General features: G+C 49.3%; 10 protein-coding genes and 1 non-coding gene across 11 annotated transcripts; 5 read left to right on the top strand and 6 right to left on the bottom strand.

Annotated features, from left to right (window-relative positions):
* Positions 1-91: 91 nt before the first annotated feature.
* YALI1_C11883g (uncharacterized protein) lies at positions 92-1,531 on the bottom strand (the record flags this gene model as incomplete). The annotated part of the gene is made up of 1 exon (XM_501608.3): positions 92-1,531. The coding sequence occupies one exon, from the start codon at positions 1,529-1,531 to the stop codon at positions 92-94; it is 1,440 nt and encodes a 479-aa protein (XP_501608.3).
* A 1,378-nt stretch (positions 1,532-2,909) lies between these two features.
* YALI1_C11862g (uncharacterized protein) lies at positions 2,910-3,686 on the bottom strand (the record flags this gene model as incomplete). Its single annotated transcript, XM_501607.3, has 1 exon — positions 2,910-3,686. One exon carries the CDS (start codon positions 3,684-3,686, stop codon positions 2,910-2,912), a length of 777 nt encoding a protein of 258 aa, XP_501607.2.
* A 1,690-nt stretch (positions 3,687-5,376) lies between these two features.
* YALI1_C11843g (uncharacterized protein) lies at positions 5,377-5,716 on the top strand (the record flags this gene model as incomplete). The annotated part of the gene is made up of 2 exons (XM_068282253.1): positions 5,377-5,524; positions 5,586-5,716. The coding sequence occupies 2 exons, from the start codon at positions 5,377-5,379 to the stop codon at positions 5,714-5,716; spliced, it is 279 nt and encodes a 92-aa protein (XP_068138354.1).
* A 198-nt stretch (positions 5,717-5,914) lies between these two features.
* Positions 5,915-6,241, bottom strand: YALI1_C11836g (uncharacterized protein; the record flags this gene model as incomplete). Its single annotated transcript, XM_501606.4, has 1 exon — positions 5,915-6,241. The coding sequence occupies one exon, from the start codon at positions 6,239-6,241 to the stop codon at positions 5,915-5,917; it is 327 nt and encodes a 108-aa protein (XP_501606.2).
* A 1,752-nt stretch (positions 6,242-7,993) lies between these two features.
* On the top strand, positions 7,994-10,036 carry YALI1_C11819g (uncharacterized protein; the record flags this gene model as incomplete). Its single annotated transcript, XM_501605.2, has 1 exon — positions 7,994-10,036. The coding sequence occupies one exon, from the start codon at positions 7,994-7,996 to the stop codon at positions 10,034-10,036; it is 2,043 nt and encodes a 680-aa protein (XP_501605.2).
* Positions 10,037-12,527: 2,491 nt separating this feature from the next.
* Positions 12,528-14,048, top strand: YALI1_C11773g (uncharacterized protein; the record flags this gene model as incomplete). The annotated part of the gene is made up of 1 exon (XM_501604.1): positions 12,528-14,048. One exon carries the CDS (start codon positions 12,528-12,530, stop codon positions 14,046-14,048), a length of 1,521 nt encoding a protein of 506 aa, XP_501604.1.
* A 220-nt stretch (positions 14,049-14,268) lies between these two features.
* Positions 14,269-15,426, bottom strand: YALI1_C11744g (uncharacterized protein; the record flags this gene model as incomplete). Its single annotated transcript, XM_501603.2, has 1 exon — positions 14,269-15,426. One exon carries the CDS (start codon positions 15,424-15,426, stop codon positions 14,269-14,271), a length of 1,158 nt encoding a protein of 385 aa, XP_501603.1.
* A 1,092-nt stretch (positions 15,427-16,518) lies between these two features.
* On the bottom strand, positions 16,519-16,606 carry YALI1_C11733r. Its single transcript has one exon. It is a non-coding gene; the product is annotated as a tRNA-Asp (tRNA).
* A 371-nt stretch (positions 16,607-16,977) lies between these two features.
* Positions 16,978-18,387, bottom strand: YALI1_C11715g (uncharacterized protein; the record flags this gene model as incomplete). The annotated part of the gene is made up of 1 exon (XM_501602.1): positions 16,978-18,387. One exon carries the CDS (start codon positions 18,385-18,387, stop codon positions 16,978-16,980), a length of 1,410 nt encoding a protein of 469 aa, XP_501602.1.
* Positions 18,388-19,181: 794 nt separating this feature from the next.
* YALI1_C11707g (uncharacterized protein) lies at positions 19,182-19,592 on the top strand (the record flags this gene model as incomplete). Its single annotated transcript, XM_066094215.2, has 1 exon — positions 19,182-19,592. One exon carries the CDS (start codon positions 19,182-19,184, stop codon positions 19,590-19,592), a length of 411 nt encoding a protein of 136 aa, XP_065950287.1.
* Positions 19,593-20,472: 880 nt separating this feature from the next.
* Positions 20,473-22,212, top strand: YALI1_C11694g (uncharacterized protein; the record flags this gene model as incomplete). Its single annotated transcript, XM_068282252.1, has 1 exon — positions 20,473-22,212. One exon carries the CDS (start codon positions 20,473-20,475, stop codon positions 22,210-22,212), a length of 1,740 nt encoding a protein of 579 aa, XP_068138353.1.
* Positions 22,213-24,112: the final 1,900 nt, after the last annotated feature.

Raw genomic sequence — 24,112 nt, 5'->3', positions numbered from 1 at the left:
TCGGCACTAAGCCAATAGAACCTTTGCGGCCTCCTTTATCACGTTTCTATATACCTTGTCCATTTATGTGCCACCCTTTAGTCTTGGTCGTTCACTTCAGCTCAACTTCAGCCATGATAGCAAGATGATCTGAAGGATACATGTCAATGCGAGGCTGACCACTGGGCTCGGGCCCCATATCCTCCTCAAGGGGCATCTTCAACAGACTCTTGACCTGGACCTCATCGCTGTTGTTGGACGAAACGAAAATGTAGTCCAAAAGACCCCTCCAGGCGTGGGCCCAGTTACTGAAGCGAGGCTCCTTCTTGTGCTTGCCAACGGGCTCCTTGGTGGCTTCAGGAACAACATCTGTGTAGCTGCCATACAGAGAGTTGAGTACAGGCAGCTTTCTGAATTCATTCTCAAGGGTCTGAATGTGGGCCTCTGCATCCTCCTCTGAAATGACAACGTCCCCTAGAGCTTCTAACTCGCCATCCCCCTCGTCTTCTTCGGGTTCAGGCTCCTCAGGAAGAGGTTCTCCCTTTGCAATCGCGTCTGCCTTTGCAGCTTCAGCAGCCTTTTGCTCCTTGCTCTTTCGAGTGAACTTGTACTGCAGAGAAGCACTTAAAATGGGCCGCGTAATCTCGTCGAACTTGTGCATGGTAGCTCCGACGTAGGGACCGTCCCAGGGAGTGGAGTTGAAATCTCCAGCTACCACAAGAATGGATTTCGTGCCCTTCTCGGCATCCAAATCCTCCACGTACTTCTGAGATGCACGTAACAACATGGCAGTTTGTTTGGTACGTTCAAATGAGCCCATGGGATGCCAGAACAGATGAGTGGTCGCCACGATAATCGTCTTGGCTGTGACAGCATGTTTCAACTGCACAATCAGACCTGTGTTTCGGGTCTTGAACTGCACAGGCAGGTTCTCCATGATCACATGGTCGTACTCAATTGCCTGTTTGTTTTCAAATTCAAACATGTCCTTCTTCCAGGCACACATGAGTCCATGGTTCTTTCCCTCGTATGTGCTAAAGACACTGTCGTACCCATGTTTGCTGAGAAACTCGTTCCACCAGTTGTATTTCTCTGCGTCCACCTCCTGGCACACCATGATAGTGGGGTTGTAATGTGTGACTTCCTTCTGCAGAATAGTGGACCGCCACTTCCATTTCAAAGCGTCTCCGTTTTCGGGAAACAGTTTACGTCGGATCAGAGTCTGTCCCAGAGTGTTGTATGTCATGATGGTGAAGATGTGGTCTTTCGAGCCTGCATCTGTGTTGACATGAACCATTTCTCGAGTCAGGAACGCCGTGGGCTCCTTCTTTTCGCTCTCAGGGATCTCTCCTCGGGCCAGAGCTTCCTCCAGCTTCTTCTTCTTACGCTCTTCTCGCAGAGCTCGCTGCTCGGCAATGTATTCCGGCGTGAGATCTGCCGGGTTGATTGACCGCTTGTTGCCCTTGTTTCCTTTGGCCATGGCTGTAGTGGTTGTTGTGGAAGTCGCGGATCGGATTAATAGAGACGCAAGAGAACGTATCGATCTATGCATGGGTTAGGGTATAAATGGTGGTGTTTCCGACAGTTTGTGTACAAGTAGTGTGTCTGGTGACTCGACGGGTGCTGGGGCTCATCTGATTGCCGTTATGATGTGTTTTGCCCTGATTCGAGGTTGTTAGGTCAGAGATTCAGATGACCCGGAGTGGTGATTTAGGACACTTGATTTGGGTGAATATGGAAAAACGGGGACAGCAAAGAGGGTGATGAGGTTGACAAGTGATGGAAAATAAAGGATGATCCCAGATCTCCTCGGAATAAAAACAAGTCTCCTGGGAGTCGCAATGGCAATGGCGTTTTCTGGTTATGATATTCACCAATTTAGCGGTCACAATTAAGCAGTTCATAGTTGGCATTAGTTGGGAGATTACTTGGCCCAAAATCTACAAGGCTACCAGTGTACTTGTACTTATACTTGCACTGACTAACCAAGAGAAGTACAAGATAGCTCTAAAGATTTAGATATGAATGTATTATGAAATGAGATTTCGTTTAGAGGGCCGAAAAAATAACACAAGGGTAAATCGTATGGCTCTTATATCTCTCTACAATGTCCTGGCTCAACTTGCCCAACAAGAACTTCTTCCTCAAGTATATTCAAGTAAACTCAAGTAAACTCAGCGCTTCAAGGCGGCGAAGCTGCCCTTCATGTTCTGCTGAGAGGTGAGTGTTAGGGCATTCTGACTGAATGTCCCTGTTCAAAGAAGAGATCTGTTCCGCAATAACGAGGCTACCTATTTCCCGTATGGCGGTACTTCTGGTATCTCTGGAACTCAACTTACAACTACAGGACTTCTCTCGACACCCTTGTTTCTAGACCTCTGCACCCTGTAGCAACCACCATCCCATCCCTGTAGGCAACCCCCCGTACATACGGATAGCCGCATTGCCGAGTGTTAAAAACAGACACAAAGACACTTGCGGTTCGTTTTTCGTTTCTCTCTCTTTCCACACCCTTTACTGTCTCTCAATCTGCCACAATCTGCATCTTCCACCTCTCACATGGTAGACTTTGGAACGTTGTGAAAGATCTACAGGCCGCAACCCCACAGAATTGGACCTTGATTTGTGAATTTTACGGGCAATTTTTGGTTAAAGGGATATCTCAACATTCGCTTTTTTTATTTCTCAATCGACATGGGAAAGATTGTACCGGGTCGACAGTATCTATATTACAGTACTGTCGTTTGTAAAACTTCTGCTGATACATGCACTGGTATGATCTGCAAGCACTGTATAAATAACAGTTGCTGCTTTGTCTCCAGACAGCAATCCAGAGGAAAATAGTGGAAATAAAATCTCCCAATTACACAGGAAGATTCCATAAATCAATAAATATTACTATTTAACCGCTTTTCCAAGATATACGCAAACTAAGCCTTCTCAGTCTTCTCGTCGGTGACCTCAGTGATCTTATCCTTCTTCTCCTCGGCCTGCTTGGCCAGCTCCTGCTCCTTGAGATCGGCAAGGCGTCGGGCCTCAGCGTGAATATCGGACGCCTCCTTGGCGGCCTCAGAGTAGTACTCCCGGATCTTTCGGCCGTAGGAAGTGTTAAGAGCATCCTCCCAGTACTTCTGGAGTCGGGCAGTGATGCCGTAGGCCTGGTCGGTGGCCTGGGCCTTGTCAACCACGTGGTACTTCTTGTCCAGGTCGGTCAGGTAGTTTGTGAACTTGGCAGTGATTCCGTGCTCCTTGTCGTAGTCAATGGCTCGCTCCAGAACCTTGTCGGACAGAACGTAACCGTTGGAGAGCATCTCGGCGAGAATGGCGGCTCGAGGCTTGAGCTCCTGGGAGATGGACTCGGGGGTTCGAGCACCGTCGGCAGCGTCGTCATTGGAGTCGGCAGTGGAGGGCTTCTTTTCGTCCTGGGTCTTGGAGTCGCTCTCAACAGTCTCAGTGGCTCGGGGCTCATCCAGCTTCTTGAGGGTGGCGTCGTCGACCTCAATGGACACCTTGGAGTCGCCAATCTGTCCGTCGGCGATCAGGAGCGCAGTTCGAACTGCCTCCAGGTTGGCAAAGGTGACTGTTGCGGTGTGGGTCTCCTCGTCAATGGTCACGGACTTGACCTTGCCACAGAAGGAAAAGTACTTCTTGATTTCGGCCTTGGAGGTGGTTGGCGAGACGCCCTTGGCGGTGATGTTGTAGGACATGTTGTGTGTGATAGTGTCTGGCTAATGTGGATGGTAGGGGAACTGAGAAGGGTGGTTTGCAAGGCTTATATAGATAAGATAGAGTGGGAATACTAGGTTTCAAATTGACTTTGCTGTAATGTAAGGTTCTTTTTTAACATTCGCCGCCTGGCATGTGCTATAGTCTGACTGGGACTTGTTTTGGATAGCTGGACTGGAACGAGAGGGGCTTGGAGGGTTCCAAACGACTGTAAATCCGCCCAACGGCCGATAAGTTCAGGTTGAAACCCCTCCAAACCGATTTTTTCGCGTTTTTTCGCCGCTTTTTCACCCCTTCTGACTCCTCCTGCACACCCTGTCTGGATCAGCAGACGGAGATCGACAGGATACGATGGAGAGGGGTTCCTGTGTTGAGGAGAGCCAAATTGAAACAACAAAAACGCGACACCTTTCATTAGTGCCACAAGATATGGACAAACACGGGCAAAACCTGACTCAGTAGCACCGCCACTAAGAGCACGCACAAACAACCAGTGGCTAAACATCAGCAACTTTCACATGCTGCAGTTGTGCAGGTTGGAGTACAGTATGTACTTGTATCGTGCGAAATGCTTCTCTGTCTCGGTGTGCTTGCACCTAACAAATCTTGTGGCAAACCGAGGCATACTGCGACGACAAGACTGGTGTGGCCCGAGCCGAGCACACGTACTGTTCCTAAGAGACAGGAACCAGTCAGCTTGCACCAATGTTTGCTATCTGGCAGCAAAAGATGCGTCCCTTGTGTCACCAAGGCCACTTTTGGGCTCCATACATGAGCATCAAACATGGTGGTAATAATACATGGTTAGTGCATTTCGGTTCAGCCGTGCCAAACATGGCATGGGATCGAGCCATATGGAAAAATTATGGGCCTACGGAGAGAGCTGATATAGTCGATATTTTCTACACAGCCGATAGTTGACCGAACCCGACTAGTCAATCGACAGACCACTCATTTTCCACCAGTCGAGCAGCCGTTTGTATGCTGTTTTGTCCTATTGTCTATGGCTCTGTTTATTGAGTGTTTGCTGTGAATTTTTATTTTATTTTATTTTATTTATTTATTTTCTTCTTTTTTGTTATCATCTTTTTTGCTTTATTCTTTTTAATTTCAAGCCCAACTCTCCCTTCCTCCTCTTCACTTTTCTTTTCCCGATGGTAATTTGCAACACTCCATTACCCGGAAGTAACCACCTCCGATCAGCCGCTTTCACATGCATGGTATGCATACGAGATGGAAGGCTAATGGGTTCGAGATCACGAGAACACGGGCGGTGCAGTGGCAAGTGGCAAACTGTACGGAGCGCGCGCGGGATCGTTGGTGACGTGACCAAAGAACACTGCCCAGACCGCCGCCGATCCCGCATTCCCCGCCGTCTGGTCCAGTCTCACTGTGAACAATCACATGAAACGCACCTGGTACCCCGCCCCCTCGAGGACCTCGATCGTCACGGTCATGGAAGTTCCGGTTTCAGTTTGGCCCAGAGCCAAACTTTACTGTTCTTCCGGCATTGTTCCAGACTTGTTCCTTTTCCGTTTAGTCATCCATCGTCGAGAAACAGGGCATTCACGTTCCCCTAACGTCTGTCCATATGACAGCAGGTGACCACGGAACCGGTGAGAATAAGTAGTGGAGAGCTGGCGTCGGATTAACTAAGGTACGAGTAGGTTGATGGTGCCAGGTCTTCATGAGGTGTCCAACTGTTCAAGAACGAACTATATGGCTGGGGCTATTGTCTTTCAAAGACATCTTATCGTGATGGAAAGATACAACTCAGCTACACCAACTCTTGGGAGGATGTGGTCTTTCCGTTGTAGGTGTTTGTGAAGCTATAGCCACAAGTCTACGACACGATAGATAATATACTGTTCCGACCACAGCTCTCCGATTTACTGAACATTACCAACTGATAGCTATAACATGGCCAGGTTTGACTGCAGTATGTGCAGCACATACTGTACGCTGCTTTCACCAATGCAGTAGCGTTTTTTCACCCATGGCCTCTACATGAAGTTCAGAACCAGTCGTATACTCCTCTACCTCTACACAGTCTCAGTGTACCGCATAAAGTACGATACCATTTGAACTTGGAGTATTGGGGTGGGCATTTGCGCAGCAAAAACTCTACGATCATCATGTTTGGGGTAAAAATCACTTAAAAGTACTGATATATTTCAACTGTTCAGCTGAGAAAGGCTAGCAACCGTTCTTACCAGTTCTTCTTGGGCTGCTGGGTCTGCTTGGTCTGCTTGGTCTGCTGAGTCTTCTTGGTCTGCTGGGTCTTCTTGGTCTGCTTGGTCTGCTTGGGCTTCTGGGTAGGAGCGCACTTCTTCTGGACAGTCTCGGTGACGGTGGCCCAGTTGGTTTGGTAGTTGGTGGTGATGGTAGTGGTCTCCAGTTCGCAGCTAGGCTGGGGACACTTTTTAGAGTGGATGTGGTCCTTGAACTTATGGATGTCCTCGGGGTTCTCGGAGTGCTCGTTGTTGGCAACAGCAAAAGCGGCGAGAGAGAGAAGGGCAATGTTCTTGAAAAGCATGGTGAAGAGGGGGATGGGTGGTGTCCAAAAGAGAGTCGCGCGAACCGTTATTTATAGATGGACCAACGGTAGTTCCTGCTCATCTAAAAAACATTGTGCTTTCCACATGACGGACATGATCTTCAACCGGGTCAGTATAGCTTCGTATAGCTTCGTATAGATCCCGCATATGCTATGAAATGAAAGTCTGTAAGGAAGGCTCAAGGCACATGAAAGTAATAAGGACCAACTTCAGGCTACTATATGGCATCTAAAAGGGGATATTAAAGGCTCCAGTCGAACTAGGGCTACTTTATGTTACAATGAAGACATTTAGAAGCTCCATCTCAGACAGCTAGAAGCTCCATAGTCTGTGGTCAATGGACAGGTCTTGCACTTTGGCATATGATTCAAGAGACTTTCTGTTATCTACAATGGACTGTATCACTAAAATACGCCAGTGGAATCGCTTTGAGAATGATCAATCCTCAACGACTGCGTTTCTCCTTACTAGATCGGTTGTCAGAAGGTGTAAAACGACAACTGTGATTATCGCCTACCACTTGTCGATCTACTTGCCTTCGACGGGCAGTCTTGATCTTACCTAATCGATTTGATCTGTTAAGGAACAGACATAAACAGCCATTTTTATATTTTATATTATTCTAGGGAAGTTACTCACAGCTGACGTCCGCTCTCTTCACTATGTAAAATTGTAATCCGTCTAATACTCCACAGGGACTGCAAACAGAGTGACACGAGAGTGGTATCGTCCCATTATCGTGGGTTCTGAGGTCATAAGTTCGATTCTTGCAACGGTTTTACAGAGTATCACACACCGAAAACAGGTTTTTTGAGGGGTTTTCGTAACAAAACTGAGCACGTAGCGCTAATAGCCACCAACCTACAATACAAAGATTTGGAATACCCGAGAAAAAAGCACTTAATAACACCAATATATCCCCTTGTATTCGCAATTTGACAGTCCCGTCGTCTAGTCTATTTTTGATCACAATGGCTCTAGAACAGAAAGGTTATTTTCAAAAGCTCCGACTCATTTTGTTGTGCTTGCGTTTCCAGGGCAACCCGTAGTGCGTGCATGTGTCGACTCAGGGTACGTGGTCACGTGCCCCATGATCACGAGATCCAGAATAGCGCGCGTCTCAGCACAATTTCCTGTATTTTGTGGGTCTGTTGTGGCCTTCTGAAGACGTCCCGTTTAAGCGTGTCGCAACAAGGTGAGTCGTGTGCCAGGGCTGAGTTGGAGAGGAGAGACAGGGCGGCGAGTAAAAGGAGTACATACAGCAGTAAATATGGGACACGAGGAGGCAGCTATATATATAGACAGAGGGGGGTGACATAAACAACGTCGTGTGGGTGACATTGGACACACGGGAGACTTTTTTCCAGCTGATTATAGAGAGCCTGTATCTGTCGCTGTTTTTTTCTCCTTTTTTTTCTTCCATATTTTTATGTTTATTTTTATTTTATTTTTGGAGCTGTAATCATGAGACATGAATCAAAGTTGGCGCTGGTAGGAAGTATGGGGTGAAGGAGATGAGGCAGATTGGCTGTTATAAAGGGAAAATCAAGATGAAAAAGAGAAAAAAACTCGACTTGAAAGGCGATATATTTAGAAACTAATGGTTCTGAAGCATTCATGACACCACTTGCGGCTACCAACTTGGATCGTTAGCCGTATGCACTCGTACACTGCACCACCCACCCACCACCTAACTTTTATCAACGCACCTAAACCTTCCTCTACTGTACATGGCTCGCAAAAGTGATTCGACTTCGGACCCACGAGGGAGTGGCAACCACAGCAACAGTGGCAGAACGGGTGGCGGCAGCTCACGTGACGACGAGTGGCGGTGTCTACACGTCATTTCCGAGCAGCCGTTTTTCGACTCGCTGGCGCTACTGGTGCTGTTTTGCCAGTTCCCCAACGTGGTGCTTGCACTGGTGCATCTGTGGCACGTATTTATCCGACAAGGCCGGCTGATTTCGCCACGGTCGCTTCCGCATCTGTTCACACATCTGTTTGCACCCGTCCAACAGAAAAACCACACCGCGGGCGGCTCGCAGAAATGGATCATCATCGACATGGTGCTGTCTGTGTTCTTACTACAATGTGCACGGGGAGGGTACCAGTTTGTGGTCACGTTCGCATCGGCAGTGGTGGCAAGCAGCATGGCAGGTGGCAGATCACCGTTTGCCAACGCCATCTACGCCACGTCTGCAGTGGCCATGTTCCAGTTCTTTTGGAAACAGTTTGGCATGCTGCTGTTCCCCCAGTACGCAGCGTGGGGCCAGCAGGACCACAGTCCAGTCTGGGACGTGGTATTCGACGTGATCGACAACCAGGTGCTGTACCGACGTATGCCCGAGCTCAAGGGCATGCTTTATCGAGTGAGTCCCAGCGCCCAAATTTTGCATTTTGTGACGGACATTCCTGTGGTTATCTCGCAGGCACTAGCGCTACACGTCATCGGACTGGGCTTTGTGCCCTTCTTCCAAAAGCTGTTTCTCAGCACTGTCAAGCCCACCGGAACGGCCTCTGAACCGAGCACACACACGTCACCCTCAGTACCCATCATCCCCCTACCCAGCATTAATTTCGACAGTCTTGATCCCGTAACTTTGACGGTCCCTGATACAGTTAGCAACGACAACTCACGAGACGACTACCTTCGCAACTACGACTTTTCCTTCCCGGCCTCTTCGTTCAAACAGAGCAAGAAGTTCACGGCGGTCCGAACAGCACAACCGTTATGGACAGGATTGGCCTCTTCCATAATCTTGGCAGCGCGACACGACTCTTTCGGCGACGACGACTTCATCCAGCAGGCTGGTCCGTGTATCTTGAAATACGTGTTTGACCGGGCCTTTGTGTTTGAGATCATGTGTGAGGATCCGCCTACAAACGACAAATACGAACTCAGTGTCACCGTCAATGGGGTACTATGGCCCCAGGTGAACGCCACGTGCTCAGAAGAGAACGGTTCCTTTTTTATCTTTGTAGATGGACTCACTCCTTACTCCGAGTATGCGGTTGAGATTGCGTGTGGAGAAACTGTGTTGTTCAAGCACGGCGTCAAGACCGAATACTCTGAGCGCCTCAAAGGCGTTTCCAACAGCGGCAGATCCCGTGCCAATTCTGTAGGCAACCCTGGGGCCTCGTCTATGCCTTCTTCTGTTCCTGCTCGCCCCGTTTCTCCCGTGACTACTCTTCTCGAGTCTCTTACAACTGCTCAAATGACTCTCTCAGAAGAAAAGTCTAAGACCAAGAAACTGCGCAAGGACTATTCCAAACGGCTGGCTTCCATTCGACAGGAGATTGAAAATACAAAGTCGAAGATGGAGTCTAATCTCAAACAGGATTCCAAGAGTCGGCACAAGATTGAACAGCTTCAGCTCTCGTTACCTGCCTTGGAGGAGGAACTCGCCATGAAGCAGGGAGAGTTTGAAGAGCTCAACGAGACTGTGGCAGGTGTGAGTGCTGCTCACAAGGCCAAGAAGAAGGAGTTCGAAGAGCGTCAACAGCAGCTGACTAAGCTAGAGAAGGAGGCACAGAAGCTGAAGAAGGAGGCTGACGAGAAGGAGGCGTCTTTCCAGCAGGAGGTTGTGCAGCTCAAGACCAAGCTGGACCGTCTCCAAGGCCGAAGAGCCAAGGCTGCAAATGACGTGTCTAGAGTTGAACGGGAGATCCGCGGGGCTCGACAACTGTCTGCAGCGACTCTGGCTGAGGCGAGGGAAAAACGACAAGCCAAGCGTCAGGCTATGGAGAATGAGTTTTCGTCCCAACATCAATAAGATGGCCAAGGGAGTGGAAAACCGCGTCAGGAGGCGTCCATCATCCCAGCAGATGATGTCTGGATCGGCTCCTTCACTCAACCACTCCACCTCCCATCCCAACATGGAGGTTAATTCCCGTCTACTTATTCTCTTCCTCTGTTTCTTTGCCCATGTTCCGGGGGTGATTGAAAGGAGGGTCAGGAACGTTTTGTTTTTTTGCTTGCTTGTATGTAAACTATGTATTTTTTTTTTTTTTTTGCATATACATTCATTTTAATTATAAACTTTGCCCGTGAAAGAAATAACCTTTGAAATGAATGTACGCTTACACGAATATTACTAATTAAACACTTTAGGTGTCATGGATATAATGTATTTGATTGTATGTTAATTGGTCCGGGGCGAAGGTGGGATTAGTGAAAGGGTCCATTAAAGGGTGAGTCTGAAGATGGAGTAGGAGCTTCAGGGTAAAAGGAGAGTCATATACATGAGTGGAGCAAAAGACAGTTAAGCCAGGGTAAAAATCACACCGGTTTATGTTTTTACGCGCAATGTTCCACCCAGCAGCATTATATTCAATCTTTAGTGTTAGGATACATGCGATGTCTTACCGTAGGGGAGTAAGGTCAAGCGGCCATAGTAATTATAGGGCGAAGAGAACATAGCAATCGAAAGGAGTATTTGTAAGAACAACAGCTACAATAACGATGGTATCTTCACCACTAAATATAGGCTTGGCCAGCCTGTTGTTCCTATGGTTCACACACCTCAACAATTACGTTGAGTGGCAAGGGGACAAGGTCCAGCCCTATCTCTTCGACCCGGTGGTTTCAAGGCCCTAATTACATGCCAGAAACGAGATAGGTTTTTTCATGGGGTGCTGTATCCAAGGAGTGCTGTATCAATGGGGTGTTGTATCAATGGGGTGTTGTATCAATGGAGTGCTGTGTCCATGGGGTGTTGTATCGACCATGATGTACTCGTCGCAGACAGGAGCATTCTCAGAATGTTGGTTATTGGTTGAACCCAGGGTGAACTGGTTGGCCTGAGTTGTCCTGTACACTGTGGGTCAGACAGTGTCGAAGCCCTAAAGATACATGTGCTCACTCTGGCCCGCGGACAGCCTATACAATCAATCAATCAACCCATAGTATCGTACTTGAAGGAGAGGAGATTGACCACGCGACAAGAACTTGACTACAAGTACAGTAGTAGCTACGGACTAGGAGTAACTTTCCGACAAAGCCCGAAAGGCCGGCAAAAGCCGTGACAACTCATAGGTACCATGCCAACCGTCTAGTCCCTGCCAGCCAAGCCTCGAGCGGAGGTTTCATTTGTCAGGTGATTTGCCAAGAGGTGTTGTGGAGACGGTACTTTTACCAGTACTAGGAGTACCCTGAGTGGTCACGGGATGGTTGCTCTGTCTTACTGTCCATGGGAGAAAGGGGGCATATTTAGTAGGGTGCTCTATAGTACATCCAGTACAGTACATATAGTACATATAGTACATATAGTACATATAGTACATATAGTACATAGCCCAAAGATATGGTGAACGGAGACATCCCCACAGAAAATCCACACAACACCATGAACAGTACATCGTACTTGTAAGGGACACTATAGCGGTCAACAGTTCTATGCGCTCGCAAAACCTGGATCCACTGGTTGTATCACCCCACTCCCACGTCATCCACAATTCCCCCACATTCCCCGCGATAATGGGCAGCGTTTCCGGGCCCTTCTTGTTAATATCGTCTCTCAAACTAGTCCACTAGCCTGGTCTAATGCAATCATGTCCCCAGAGTGTCATTTCGAGCTGCCCGGGTTAGCGCTGACCGTCGATAATAGAACCATTACCGTCTTCCGGCAGTGCACCACACACATTGTCTGTGTTGAACCCGGTATCTCTTGTACCCCGCTATTCCCTTGACTCCACAGAATAAAAAATGAAAAAACACACAGTTCAATAAAAAAACACAGTTCAATCCCACCGAATAAAAGACGAATCACCACGCCCCAAACTTTCTCGCCTAAACATTGCATGCTATCAACTCGTATCAGGTGCGGCTGAGTGTGGGGTTGGAGTCTAAACTGTCGGCATCAGAAAACAAAAAAAATATTGCCAAGCAGACAGACAAAATTATGGAGAAAAGAGTCAGGAGGGTCGAGAGAAAACTAAACCAAACCGGACCTTGTCCGACTAATGTTTTTGTGGCCCTGGAAATCTTACCTCTGTGTGTATTTTTCCCTCAACTTGCTCTATGATCTCTGATTTGCTTTATGGTCTCTGATTTGCTTTGTCGTCTCTAACTTGCTCTATGGTATCCGATTTTACAACATGCCTACCTCCTCCGACCCTGTCAAACAAAGATATCCACACCTCCTTGGCGGCCAACCTCCAAGAGCCGCCCATGCATATTCTTGGCGGTCGGTAGATCGATACGGGTGTACTTAATGGTCCGCCTCTATCTCCCCCTCAGTCCCACAATTGTACTTTGCCAGTAACATGTCCCTCAAAACAGAATTGTCTCACCACGAAGGTGAAATTACTCCTCTCGAGTCTCCCGACCGGTTTCTCACGGCCGAGGAAAAGTTCCCCCACATCAACAGAAGCAAGCTGCTGCGGAAATGCGACCTCCACATCATTCCCATGCTGGCTGTGCTCTACCTCATGTCGTTTCTTGACAGAGGAAACATTGGAAACGCACGAATCGAGGGAATCATCGAAGATCTCAATCTTACCGGCACCCAGTTCAACTGGTCAATCACAGTCTTCTTCTTCACCTACTGTGTGTTTGAAGTACCCTCCAACATGCTTCTCAAACACATCAGACCATCCATCTACCTACCTTCTATTATGGTCCTGTGGGGTATTGTCATGACGCTCATGGGTATTGTCAACAACTACGCCGGTCTGATTGCCTGCAGAGTGCTTCTGGGAGTATTTGAAGCTGGTCTCTTTCCTGGAGTCACCTACTACCTCACCATGTGGTACTGTCGATCAGACATGCAGTACCGACAGGCCATGTTTTTTACCGCAGCTGGTCTGGCTGGAGCCTTCTCTGGACTGCTGGCGTTTGGAATCGGCAAAATGAGAGGAACTGCAGGTCTCAACGGTTGGCAGTGGATCTTCATCCTCGAAGGCATTGCTACTGTTGTAGTGGCGGTCTTTGCTTACTGGGCTCTGTACGACTTTCCAGAGAACGCAAAGTTTCTGACCCAAGATGAACGAGAGTTCCTCCAGTACTCGCTGGAATACGATGGCTATGATCGAGATTTGGCTGCCAAGGGAGCCTCAAGCAATCAACCGGTCGGAAGAGACAATTCAAATGATAAAGAATTTGTCTGGCAGGCTTTTAAAGACGTCCAGTCCTGGCTTGGAGCTCTGGCTATGATTCTCATTGTTGTTCCTCTCTACTCTCTCTACTTCTTCACCCCCATTATTGTCAACAGCATGGGACACAGCGTGGCAAAGTCGCAGCTACTGTCTGCACCCCCAGCATTAGTTGGAGCTATCGCTAACGTGTTCCAGGCTTATTTCAGTGACAAGACTGGCAAACGATTCCCCTTTCTAATGGCCAACTTCTCCCTAGGACTTGTTGGATACTCTCTCTGTATCGCCTACGGAGTGAAACGAATCTGGATCACTTACGCTGGCTGTTGTATCGTCAATCTGGGTATGCAGCCGTGCTTCATTTGTTTCATCTCTTGGATCTCTGTGAATGTCAGTGGCCCATACAAACGAGCAATTGCCATGGCTATTGTCATTGGACTGGGTAATATGGGCGGGGCCATTGCTTCAAATGTCTACAGAGCACCGGACGCTCCTGCCTTCAAGCAGGGTCACACCATCGCCATGTCTATGGTGGCTGCCGGCATGGCTATAGTCATTGGCATGTATCTGGGCTACGGATTTGTCAACAGAAGAAAGACCAAGAATATGCTTAGTGGCAAGTACGACCATCTAACCGGTGCAGAGCTGGCTCGTATGGGAGATCGGTCGCCTTTTTTTATTTACAGAACATGAGTCAACAAGGGTGGAACCCGAGAAAGATGCTACCATGCAACATATCTTGTAATACTAATAGTTTATTGATTGTAATCCAAGTGCTATGAGGAGACATCAGTATTAGTGACCCCCGGAAAAACGTAAGCCGGAGTCTACGTTGTGAAAGTGGAATGCAAAGAATAACGAGGAAGGGAATTTATTACTCAAAGAAGGACAGAAGAAAGAAAGACTGAATCAATCAGTTACCAAGAGGTCCGGTGACCGGCTGAATGTTGGAACTGGTGGTGTACTCGGCCTGGGCAAGACCGATAACAGAATCCTGCAGGTCGTAGACGACATAAGCATTTCGCAGGAAAGTGTCTCCGAAAAGATCGTATCCTTCAGACTGGCTGTCGGACTGGATACCAAAGACACACTTGCCGTCACTTTCGGGGATAACTAGCTGAGAAGATTGGGCGACAATAGTGACACCCTCAAAACCAAACTCGATAGTCACATCGGAGTCGCAGTCAATGTAGTTAAGACCAGTGCCTCCGGTGGAAAGGGCTCCAAGCTTGAGAGCAGAAGCAAGGGCTTGGAAAGCCTGGTCGGGAATATAAGTGTAGGAGGTTCCTGAGTCAAGAGTGGCAGTACCCGAACCTGCGTAGTCCTTGCCGTTATAGGAGATACTGTTGTAGTTGAGGTCCATTCCACCTGAATCCGCAAGAGGCAGGTAGACCAGAGAGCCGCTGAACTTGGCATAATCAATACCTCCTAGTAGGAATGTTCCGCTGGTAGCGGTCTGAGAGTCCAAGTACAATGAGTATACCAGTCTATCAATGTAGCCGGCATTCTGGAGAGCCACAGGGAAGTTGGGATAGGTGTTCTGATAAGGCTGGATCGACTCATCATTCTCCACAGAGATGCCCATGACTCCAACTTGTCCTCCGGCATTGTTGGCGCAAGCAAACTGGAAGCCCTCGAGAGTAATGTCTCCGACGGTCAACGTCTCAGTTCCCCAGTTGCCGTAGGCGCTTCCAGACACGTAATGAATGGAGTAGTCGTCGTTGAGGAAGACGTAAGAACTGGACAAAGCGTCGTTGTACTGACCAGTGAAAGCACAGCCGCCTTTTTTGCAATCGTTAGTGTCAGTGACATTGTAGACCCACAGATCAGATGATCCTGTGTCCAGAAGAACGTTGAAGTTCTGGACAGGGGTTCCCAGGCCCAGGGCAATGGAGTAATAATCCTGCTGGTTGGCGATGGAAACAGGAGTCTGTCGGGTATGCAGGTGGGCCTGGGCAAACTTGGAGTCTCTGTGGTGCTTGGTGACTGGAAAAGTGACCACCTTGGGGGTGCTGGGAGCAGCCAGAGCAAGCGACACAATGGAAGCTAGAAGAGTGGTGGAGAAGAGCATGGTGCTGGGGATGATTCTGACGAGTAGACAGCGAATGCAGTCCGATTAAGTACTACTGGAGCCCACACGGCACTTTACACACACGGCACCAACATCTTGACAAAATTGCTGATATCGCCAGACGCACGAAAGTTCAACATTTCAGAGCCGTTGCCAAGAGCTAAACGACCAAGAAACCACTAAGCGAAAGTTAGACCGGCAGAGAGTTTCATATAAGCCGCAGAGATAACGTGCTGTGGGGGTAAAATGTCGGCCTTTACAAGTAGTTTTGCAGTATCGATCGTCATGTGGCACTAAAACGGTTCCTGTCGTTCCATGGTTCTCCTTTTGTCCCTCTCTGGCACTAACTATCTCCCATCAAGTTTTCGAACTCCCCCACGCGTTATCGGCGTGAAAAAGTATATCCACCCTGATCGACTCACGCCGTTTCTCCAACCCACTCCTTCACGTGCTATCATAAACCAGCGTTCCTATCGCTCCACCCCTACCGGAGTTTTCATGCTCCCTCTTGTGACTGGCACCACCCGTAGCACGGCACTGCAGTAGAGTGGAGAGATATATGGTCGAGTGGAGGAATGGATGTTTCTTTGTGATACAAATATACCGCTGGACAATGTCCGGCCAGCCACAGAATTATGGTCATGCTGTGGGAGAGATGGTCTCGTACTTGGCCCAATTGCTGCCCTTGAAGCTATATAACTCACCCTATGATACTGAACTCGAAGAAACCACACAAAAGAGAAGACCAGGAACACAATAGATGTGATTAAGGAACCCCCTATCCACAGAGCTTCCTTCCAGGGGTCCCGGGCTCCGAAACAATAAGAATTAGCTTCTAATATGATCCACCCGTCCACTCAAACTCTCCCCAGAGGCCACGGCACGTCCAATAATTATGTGAACAACGGATTTCTCTTATCAAAGATATGACAAGAGTCACGTACTAGCCGTCCGTGCACTTTCCTTTTCCACAGTACTTCCTCATTGCTCCGTTCTCTGTCGCTTTCAACACAATGTACATTCTGCTGACTAACGCATCTCAAATGTCTGAGATTCCACCAAAAAATCATTCACGCAGACACCAAAAAACAACTCCGCAACGGAGAATTGAACTCCGGTCCCCCGCGAGCTGATCAAACGTTCTGACAGGCGGAAATTCTAGCCACTAAACTATTGCGGACTGATGGTGGAATCGAGGGGCCATCCAAACTACTAGTTGGAGAATTTAATGACTAATGAGGCACAAAAGGTCCAGGAGAGACGGTCAAAAGGGAAGTGAAGGACAGCTATAGTCTTCTGAAAATAATGATTCGACTCTGGTTCGAGTAATATTAGTTTGAGGTTGTCATTCATATGATGGTATCTAAACTACACTCGTATAAACTCACATGCATAATTTCAATACCGGCTGTGATGTTACAGTATCTTCTCTCATCGTTACAAGGACCCCATTCCATTACCTCGGAATGTAATGTTCTTATCTATATGTCAATGTTCTATCGTCCCCTGGTGCCTACCAAGCCCCAGAGCCGTGTCTTACCACTGCTCTCTTCAAGTGTGCCAATAAATGGAAGTGAAAAAGTACCAGAAGATAACAATCATAGCAAGAAACACCACTCCAATGTCCTTGAAGAATGCCTTGGTAATATGCTTGCTGAACCGGTTGAACACGGTGGGCTTGGAAGAAACAGGCAGAATGTTCTCGTCTAAAGGATGGTATTTGAATTTCTGAGTCAGACTGGTGAGCCTGGCGGGGAAGTAATGGACGAGAACCAGGAAGACCAGAGAAGAAATACCAAGAACAGCATAGGCAATGAAGGGAGCAAAAGGGTTGGGCATCAGACAAATGGTCGTCTTGTACGACTGTCCATCTCCGTTGGTGTTAAGGGACAAGAGCTGAATACCGGGCTTGTTGATACCCATGGCCATAGAGATACTCTTGACAGTGTACTCATGAGCAACCTGATTCTTGCCGTTGAACACAAAGGGATGGGTCACGTGACAGGCGTCGTGGTCATCCCCAGAGTACACGAGCACAGGGTTAAGAGCAGTTAGTAGTCCGTTGGTCACGTCAGGCTCCAACTGGGTCTGGTATTGGTGTCCCACGGTGTAGCTGAGCTTGTGACCTTTCTCTCGTTGTCTTCCGCAGTTACTGTTGGCTTCGCTTCTGTAGAAAGGAACATGGGTGAGCACAATGGCAGGCTTGTCGCGGGGCTGACTGGCGCGGAATTCGTCCACAAACTCCTTTGGAGGCTCGTAGATGCGCGAGTCGTTCTTGTTCTCCATGGAGATTGTGTCGATCTGCACAAAGGTGTGGTTTCCTCTGTCAAACTCTCGAGACAGAGGTCCAAAGTGTTTCTCAAACCGCTTTAGAGCAAGAGGAACAATCTCGTTACCGTATCCAATGTCGTGATTACCTGGAAGCGACCAGATAACGTCCTGGCCAGGATCCAGAGAGAAAATGCGGTTCCATCGGTCAAACTCAGGGTACCACTTGTCATCCTTCCATGCTCTGCCTCCGTCGAATAGGTCACCCAGAAATATGGTCGTATCAGGAACCAGGTTCTTCTGGATGTACACCCAGTTGCGACGCAGGTAGTTGTCGACCACAAACTCCGTGAGACGCATCATGCTGGCGGGTCTTCCAGGGTAGGTGTGATCGTCCACCAGCTGGGGGTCGGCCACCAGTGCCACTCTGTGGGCTTTGTTGTCTTCCCACTGTTCCCAGTTTGACCAGTCACATTGCGACACCTTGTATGAAGGATAAGCTCGTTCCATCACGAACGCTGTGAACCACCACAAAAAGATCAATCCACCCATGTACGCAAACTTGAATCTGTTTCGGGGCGTTCCAGTCATGTAGTGGAACAGCCGCGTGAGTCCTCCCTGTGGCGACCGCGGTGTGAACGGCGCTTCGGGCTCTTCTTCCGGCTTGTGACCACGATACTGGAGTTCTGGCATCTTATGTATGCTCTGGTGTGTGGTTGTGAGAGTGAGGTGTCTTCTGATGATGGAGAGGATTGGCCTGCATACAATGCACGATATCAGAGTCTAATTCCTGAGGCGGTAGGAACAGCGGGCAGAGGGGATATGTTACAGAAACCTGGGCAGCACCATTCGACTCCTTGAGTTGTTCTAGAAGGATTGATCCTTTTTTTCTTCGTGATTCTCTCGTTGTAGCCCCCGCCAGAGACAAGTCAAAGTCAGCAGCAAAAGTGTCAGGAGGCGCAGGGCAGACAAAGAAGGTGTTCTTATAAGAACGTGTTTTTACGTGTTAATCTGCACCAGTGGATAGGTCATTAATACTGGAGGTACCAATTTCGATACAACATATAATGCGATTGTTTTTTCCGTACTCCGATTATCCCAAAGCCATAAAGACATGACATTTCCATCTGCTCTATTACTTGAGCGAGCCAAATATCACGTACATTTGTTGGGAGTTTAGTTAAAACTAAGCGGCTGAAATTTGCTGTGCTATTTATAGCATTCGTGGAATCAAGCAACATAGGAACACCAATTGGATCAGCAGAGAAATTATTGGACTCTCAACCACCTCTCTGCCATCTCTACGACCTCTAAAATCTCTCTCTACGACCTCTCAACCTCCTCACCACCTCTCAACCACCTCTCAACCACCACTCACAGCTCCCTGCATCTGTCCTGTATGAACTCTGATTCTGATTCTGATTCTGATTTTGGTTCTGATTCGACATGTTTCTCCTCACTTGAATCTTCCATACAACCTTCAAGAGATGCTCAAACACACGAAAACAGGCGCGAAAACCCTTCAGAGAGCATATAGTTCGTCTACCAACACCTGGACAGTTTCACAAACTATCACAGACAAAAAATCGGTCTTCGTGGGCCGAGCGATCCACATCTCATCCGAGTCAGATGCCAAAGAAAAACTCCAGCAATTGTGGGCAGACAAATCCATGAAGAAAGCTACCCACCAGATCTACGCTTGGAAAAGCGGCAATGAGAGCGGATTCGATAACGGAGGAGAAGCCCCAGGAGGAAGCAAACTCATGGAGTTACTTAGTAAGCGGGACGATGGAGTGCTGGTGCTGGTTACCCGATGGTACGGAGGAGTTTCTATTGGAGGAGCCCGATTCAGACATATCGTCAGATGTGGCCAGGAAGCGCTGACTCAGCTCAAATGAACAAGCAATCTTGCTTACCTATTTATTATATAAAAATCCCAAGTGAATACTGAACAAAGGTACTTTACATATAGTTATCAGAAGTTTTGTTTCCCAGAAAATACTTGAGCTGCTACAGTACTTCGCAACTACAACACACACAAATATACAAGAATTAATTATTTGGTTAGAAATTTTAAAGAAGCAGAGCCACGAAAGGCATCAGGGCAAGACCGGAGACGGCCAGACGAGAACCAGAGTTAGCCTGGGGAGTCTCGGGGCTAGGGCCGGGAGTCTGAGGCTGCACGGGGTTAATGGGGGCCTGAGGAGTCTCGGGGACGGGCTCAACAGGAGACTTGGGAGACTCAGGAGATTCGGGGTAATGGGGAGTTCAGGAACAGGAACAGGCTGGCACAGGACATCAGGGTTGATGGGGAGTCTCGGGAGTTAAGGAACAGGAAACAGGCTGCACAGGGAATCAGGGTTGACGGGATCTCTCGGGAGTCTCAGGAACAGGAACAGGGCTGCACAGGGACACAGGGTTGACGGGAGTCTCGGAGTAACAAGCTCTGGGTGGACGGGAGTCTCAGGCTGAATGTGAGTCTCGGGAGTAGGTTGCTCGGGAGTAGGCATAACAGGAGAGTCGGACTTAGCGGGCTGGGCGGGCTCAACAGGAACCTGAGGAACAACAGACTGAACGGGTCGAGTGGCGACAGGAATAATAGGCACAATGGTCTCCTGAGTAATAGTCAGGGTCTTGTCCTCGATCACAGTAGTGATAGTCTGAGTAATAGGCTTGGAAGCAGGAGCCTCGGGCACGGGGGTGACCTTGGAAGCAGGGACGTCAACAACTACAGTCTCGGTCTCAACCTCGACGACGGGAGTCTCGAGAGTCAGAGTAATGGTCTTGTTCTCGATGATAGTGGTCAGAGTTTGGGTGGGCTCAGTAGGAGTAACAGTCACGGGGATAGTGGTGCAGTCAATCTCGTCACAGACAGTCTCGGTGAGGGTGACGGGCTTGGTAACAACCACAGTCTTGGTGGTCACCTCGGGGGTAGGGGTGACAGTCTCAAAGTCCTCGTCGCACACAGTGATGGTCACGGTCTTCTTGTCAACCACAGTAACAATCTCGGTGGTGGAGAGAACGGGGGCAGTGGTCAAAGTAACGGGAATGGTAGTGCAAACCTCCTCTTCGCAGACAGTGATAGTCTTGGTGATGGTGGCAGGCACAGTGACAGTGGAGGTGACAACGGGAGTAGGGGCAGGAGTGCAAATGTCCCGAGTGATAACCTCGGTGATAGTACCGGAAGAGATGGTCTCAGTGACAACACAAGGATCAGCAACGGGGGTAGAAGTGATGCAGATGTTCTTGGTGACGGTGGACTCGGTTCCGGAAACTGTCACAACCTCGGTCTCAACACAAGGGTCGGCAGAAGTGCAGATGTCCTTGGTGACGGTAGCAGGGGTGCCCGAGAGAGTCACAATGGCAGTCTCAAGGCAAGGGTCAGCGGTGGTCTGGCACACGTCCTTGGTCATAGTGGCGGGAGTGCCCGAAACAGTGACAACCTCGGTCGTGATGCAAGGATCAACGGTCTTACAAATGTCGTTGGTCACAATGGTAGTGGAGCCAGAAACCGAGGCAGTGACGGTCTCAAGACAAGGGTCAACGGGAGCAGAGGTGGTGCAGATGTTGTTAATCACGGTAGTGGGGGTGCCAGAGATGGATGCGACAACGGTTTCGAGACAGGGGTCAGCAGATGTGATGGGGTTAGACGAGGTGGGTGCGGGGGATTCGCAGACGTCGTTGGTGACGGTGGACTCGACACCAGAGACAGTCACAACAGCGGTTTCGAGACAGGGGTCGGTGACAGACAGGGTTGTGGAACAAATGTTATCGGTGACAGTGGACTCGATACCGGAGACGGTGACGGTAGCAATCTCGAGACAGGGGTCCGACATGGTAGAGGAGCAAATATCCTTGGACACGGTGACGGGGGTGCCGGAGATGGTCACGACGGAGGTCTCCAGGCAGGGATCAACAGAGGTAACAGGTGCAGATGTGGTCTTGCAGATGTCCTCGGTGACGGTTGTAGGAGTTCCAGAGACAGTGACAACAGAGGTAGTGAGACACTCGTCAACGGGGGTCGAAGACGTGGCGCAGATGTCGTTAATCACGGTGGTGGGAGTACCAGAGACGGTAACCACCTCAGTCTCGAGACAAGGATCAGCGGAGGTGACGGGGGCAGTAGAGCAGATGTCATTGGTAACGGTGGTAGGAGTTCCAGACACAGTTACAATCTCGGTCTCAAGACAGGGGTCGGTGGAGCTGACAGGAGCGGACGAGGTCTGGCAGATGTCAGAGGTGACGACTGTAGGAGTGCCGGAGATGGTGGTGGACTCGACAACAACGCAGGGGTCGGAGGAAGTGGGCACGGGAGTGGAGCAGATGTCGTTGACAATAACCGACTCGATTCCAGACTCGGTCACCGTCACAGTCTCGAGACAAGGGTCTGTGGATGAGGGAGTGGGAGAGGGAGAAGCTGGGTTAGTTAAAGTTGAGTTTGGTGTGGTGCAGGTGCATGCATATGTGCATCTAGGACGCAGGTTGGGTGATACTCACAAGAAGGCTCCATGGTGGTGATGGGGGCGCTAGAAGAGGGCTCAGAGGAAGTGATAGGGACACTGGAGGACTCACTGGAGGACTCGACTGTGGATGACTCGGGGATGGGCTCAGAGGAAGAGAACTCAATTACGGTCACGGGGGCAGAAGTGGTCTCAGGAACAGTGCTGGAGTTGAAGAACGAGAAAGTGGAGGGCACAATGGTAGAGGAAGGCTCGGGAGTAGGCTCAGGAGTAGGCTCGGGAGTGCTAGAGGGCTCCTCAGAAAGAAGAGTCTCAGGGTGCCGAAGAAGTCTCGGGGGGCCGAAGAAGCCTCGGGTGTCGAAAATCTCAGGTGCCGAGAAGTCTCAGGTGCCGAAGAAGTCTCCGGGGCCGAAGAAGTCTCAGGTGCCAAGAAGTCTCAGGTGCCCGAAGAAGTCTCGGGGATGCTGGATGAGGGCTCCTCAGAAGAGGTCACAGGAGCAGAAGAGGTGGGCTCAGAGCTGGACTCGGGAATAGACGAAGAAGGCTCCATAGTGGAAGAGGGCTCAGAGGAAGAAGACTCTGAAGTGATGGGCATAGAGGAAGACTCGGGGGTGCTGGAGACAGCAGTGGTGGATCGGTAGGGGGGAACAGGCTTGGAGCTTCTTCCACCCTCACCGTCACCGTTTCCACCAGCATCCAAGTCCCAATCGCCCTCCTGGGACTCCCAGGGAGCCCCACCGGTAGTGTGGCCAGTTCGGAAGTAACCATTGTTGATGTTTCCACCGGAACCTTCACCTTCTCCAGAACCGGTGCCCTCAGGAAGATGGCCCCAGCCGTACTCCCACAAAACCCAGTCCATGGCGTTGGTGTACTGTTCCTGTCGGTACATGATGTCGGAGTAGAAGGTGATCTGGACAGTGATGTCATCCTGAGGAACGTTGTTGACGTACAGAGTGAAGCCATAGTTGTCAAAGTCGGTAAGCTGGATGTACTGGTCAACATTGTCAATCTTCTCGACAGACTCGTAGTCCCAGGTGGGGGTAAGACCCTTGTAGAACTGCAGAGACATGTCCTGGAGAAGCTCGTCGGGAGAACCGTAGTAAGAGCCATCACCGTCGAGCTTGTCGACAACCTTCATTCGATCATAAGGAGAAGCAGGAAGCTGGATGGTCCACTTGATTCGGTTATTTTCACGCTGGGCAAACTTGTAGGCGCCGGAAGTCTCAACCGCAGCCTTGATATAGATTGTATCGGAGAAAGACTTGCCCTCGGAGTAGGTGGTGACGGTGTAAGCGCCGGGTCCAGAGATTTGAGAAGAAGAGAGAGTGGCCTGCATGAAAAAGTCGCCAGAGATCTGGTGGTTCTTATCCTCCACATAGTCGGTGTAGGTAGCTGTGAAGGTGTGACCCTCATTGGCAATTCGCATAATGTCGTTGCCGCTGGGATCCTTCACCATAAAGTCATAGTTGCCTGCTTCAAGACTGAGCTTGTTATCAACGTCAAAGGTGAAGAAGTCGCCGGGAACAACACCATCCTGCTCGGGACGGAGAGAAAAGGTGTAATCAAGCTCCCATTTGCTGCCGGCATAGCCCTCCTTGTTGCTGACGTCATTGGCCTGACCCATAGCAAAGGAGGTGATAGGAGACGCCACCTGTTTGGCAGCTACCACTGAAAGCAGAAACGCTAGAGTGATCTTCATTGTGATGGTGAACTGTTGTGTGATGATAGATATTTTCAGGGGGTGAATGACCCAGTATTTATATCAACTTGAACATAGTCTGGGACGTCTTCCTCCAAAAACAATACAGCAAAGGTGGTGTCGCTTCGGACAAAGACATTGTGCCCTTCTGGACAAACCGACAAAGAATGTAGAGCAGAGAAACGTAACGCATGGAAGAGCTGTGCGTCAGGGAGCAGGTCTACGTGAGCAAAACTGGCCATCTGTTTCTTTTCAGCTA

This window comes from Yarrowia lipolytica, chromosome 1C (genome assembly GCF_001761485.1).
Source record: "Yarrowia lipolytica chromosome 1C, complete sequence".
NCBI classification, from domain to species: domain Eukaryota; kingdom Fungi; phylum Ascomycota; class Dipodascomycetes; order Dipodascales; genus Yarrowia; species Yarrowia lipolytica.
The sequence above is the reverse complement of the archived record's forward strand: the minus strand, read 5'-3'. Positions and strand labels throughout refer to the sequence as shown.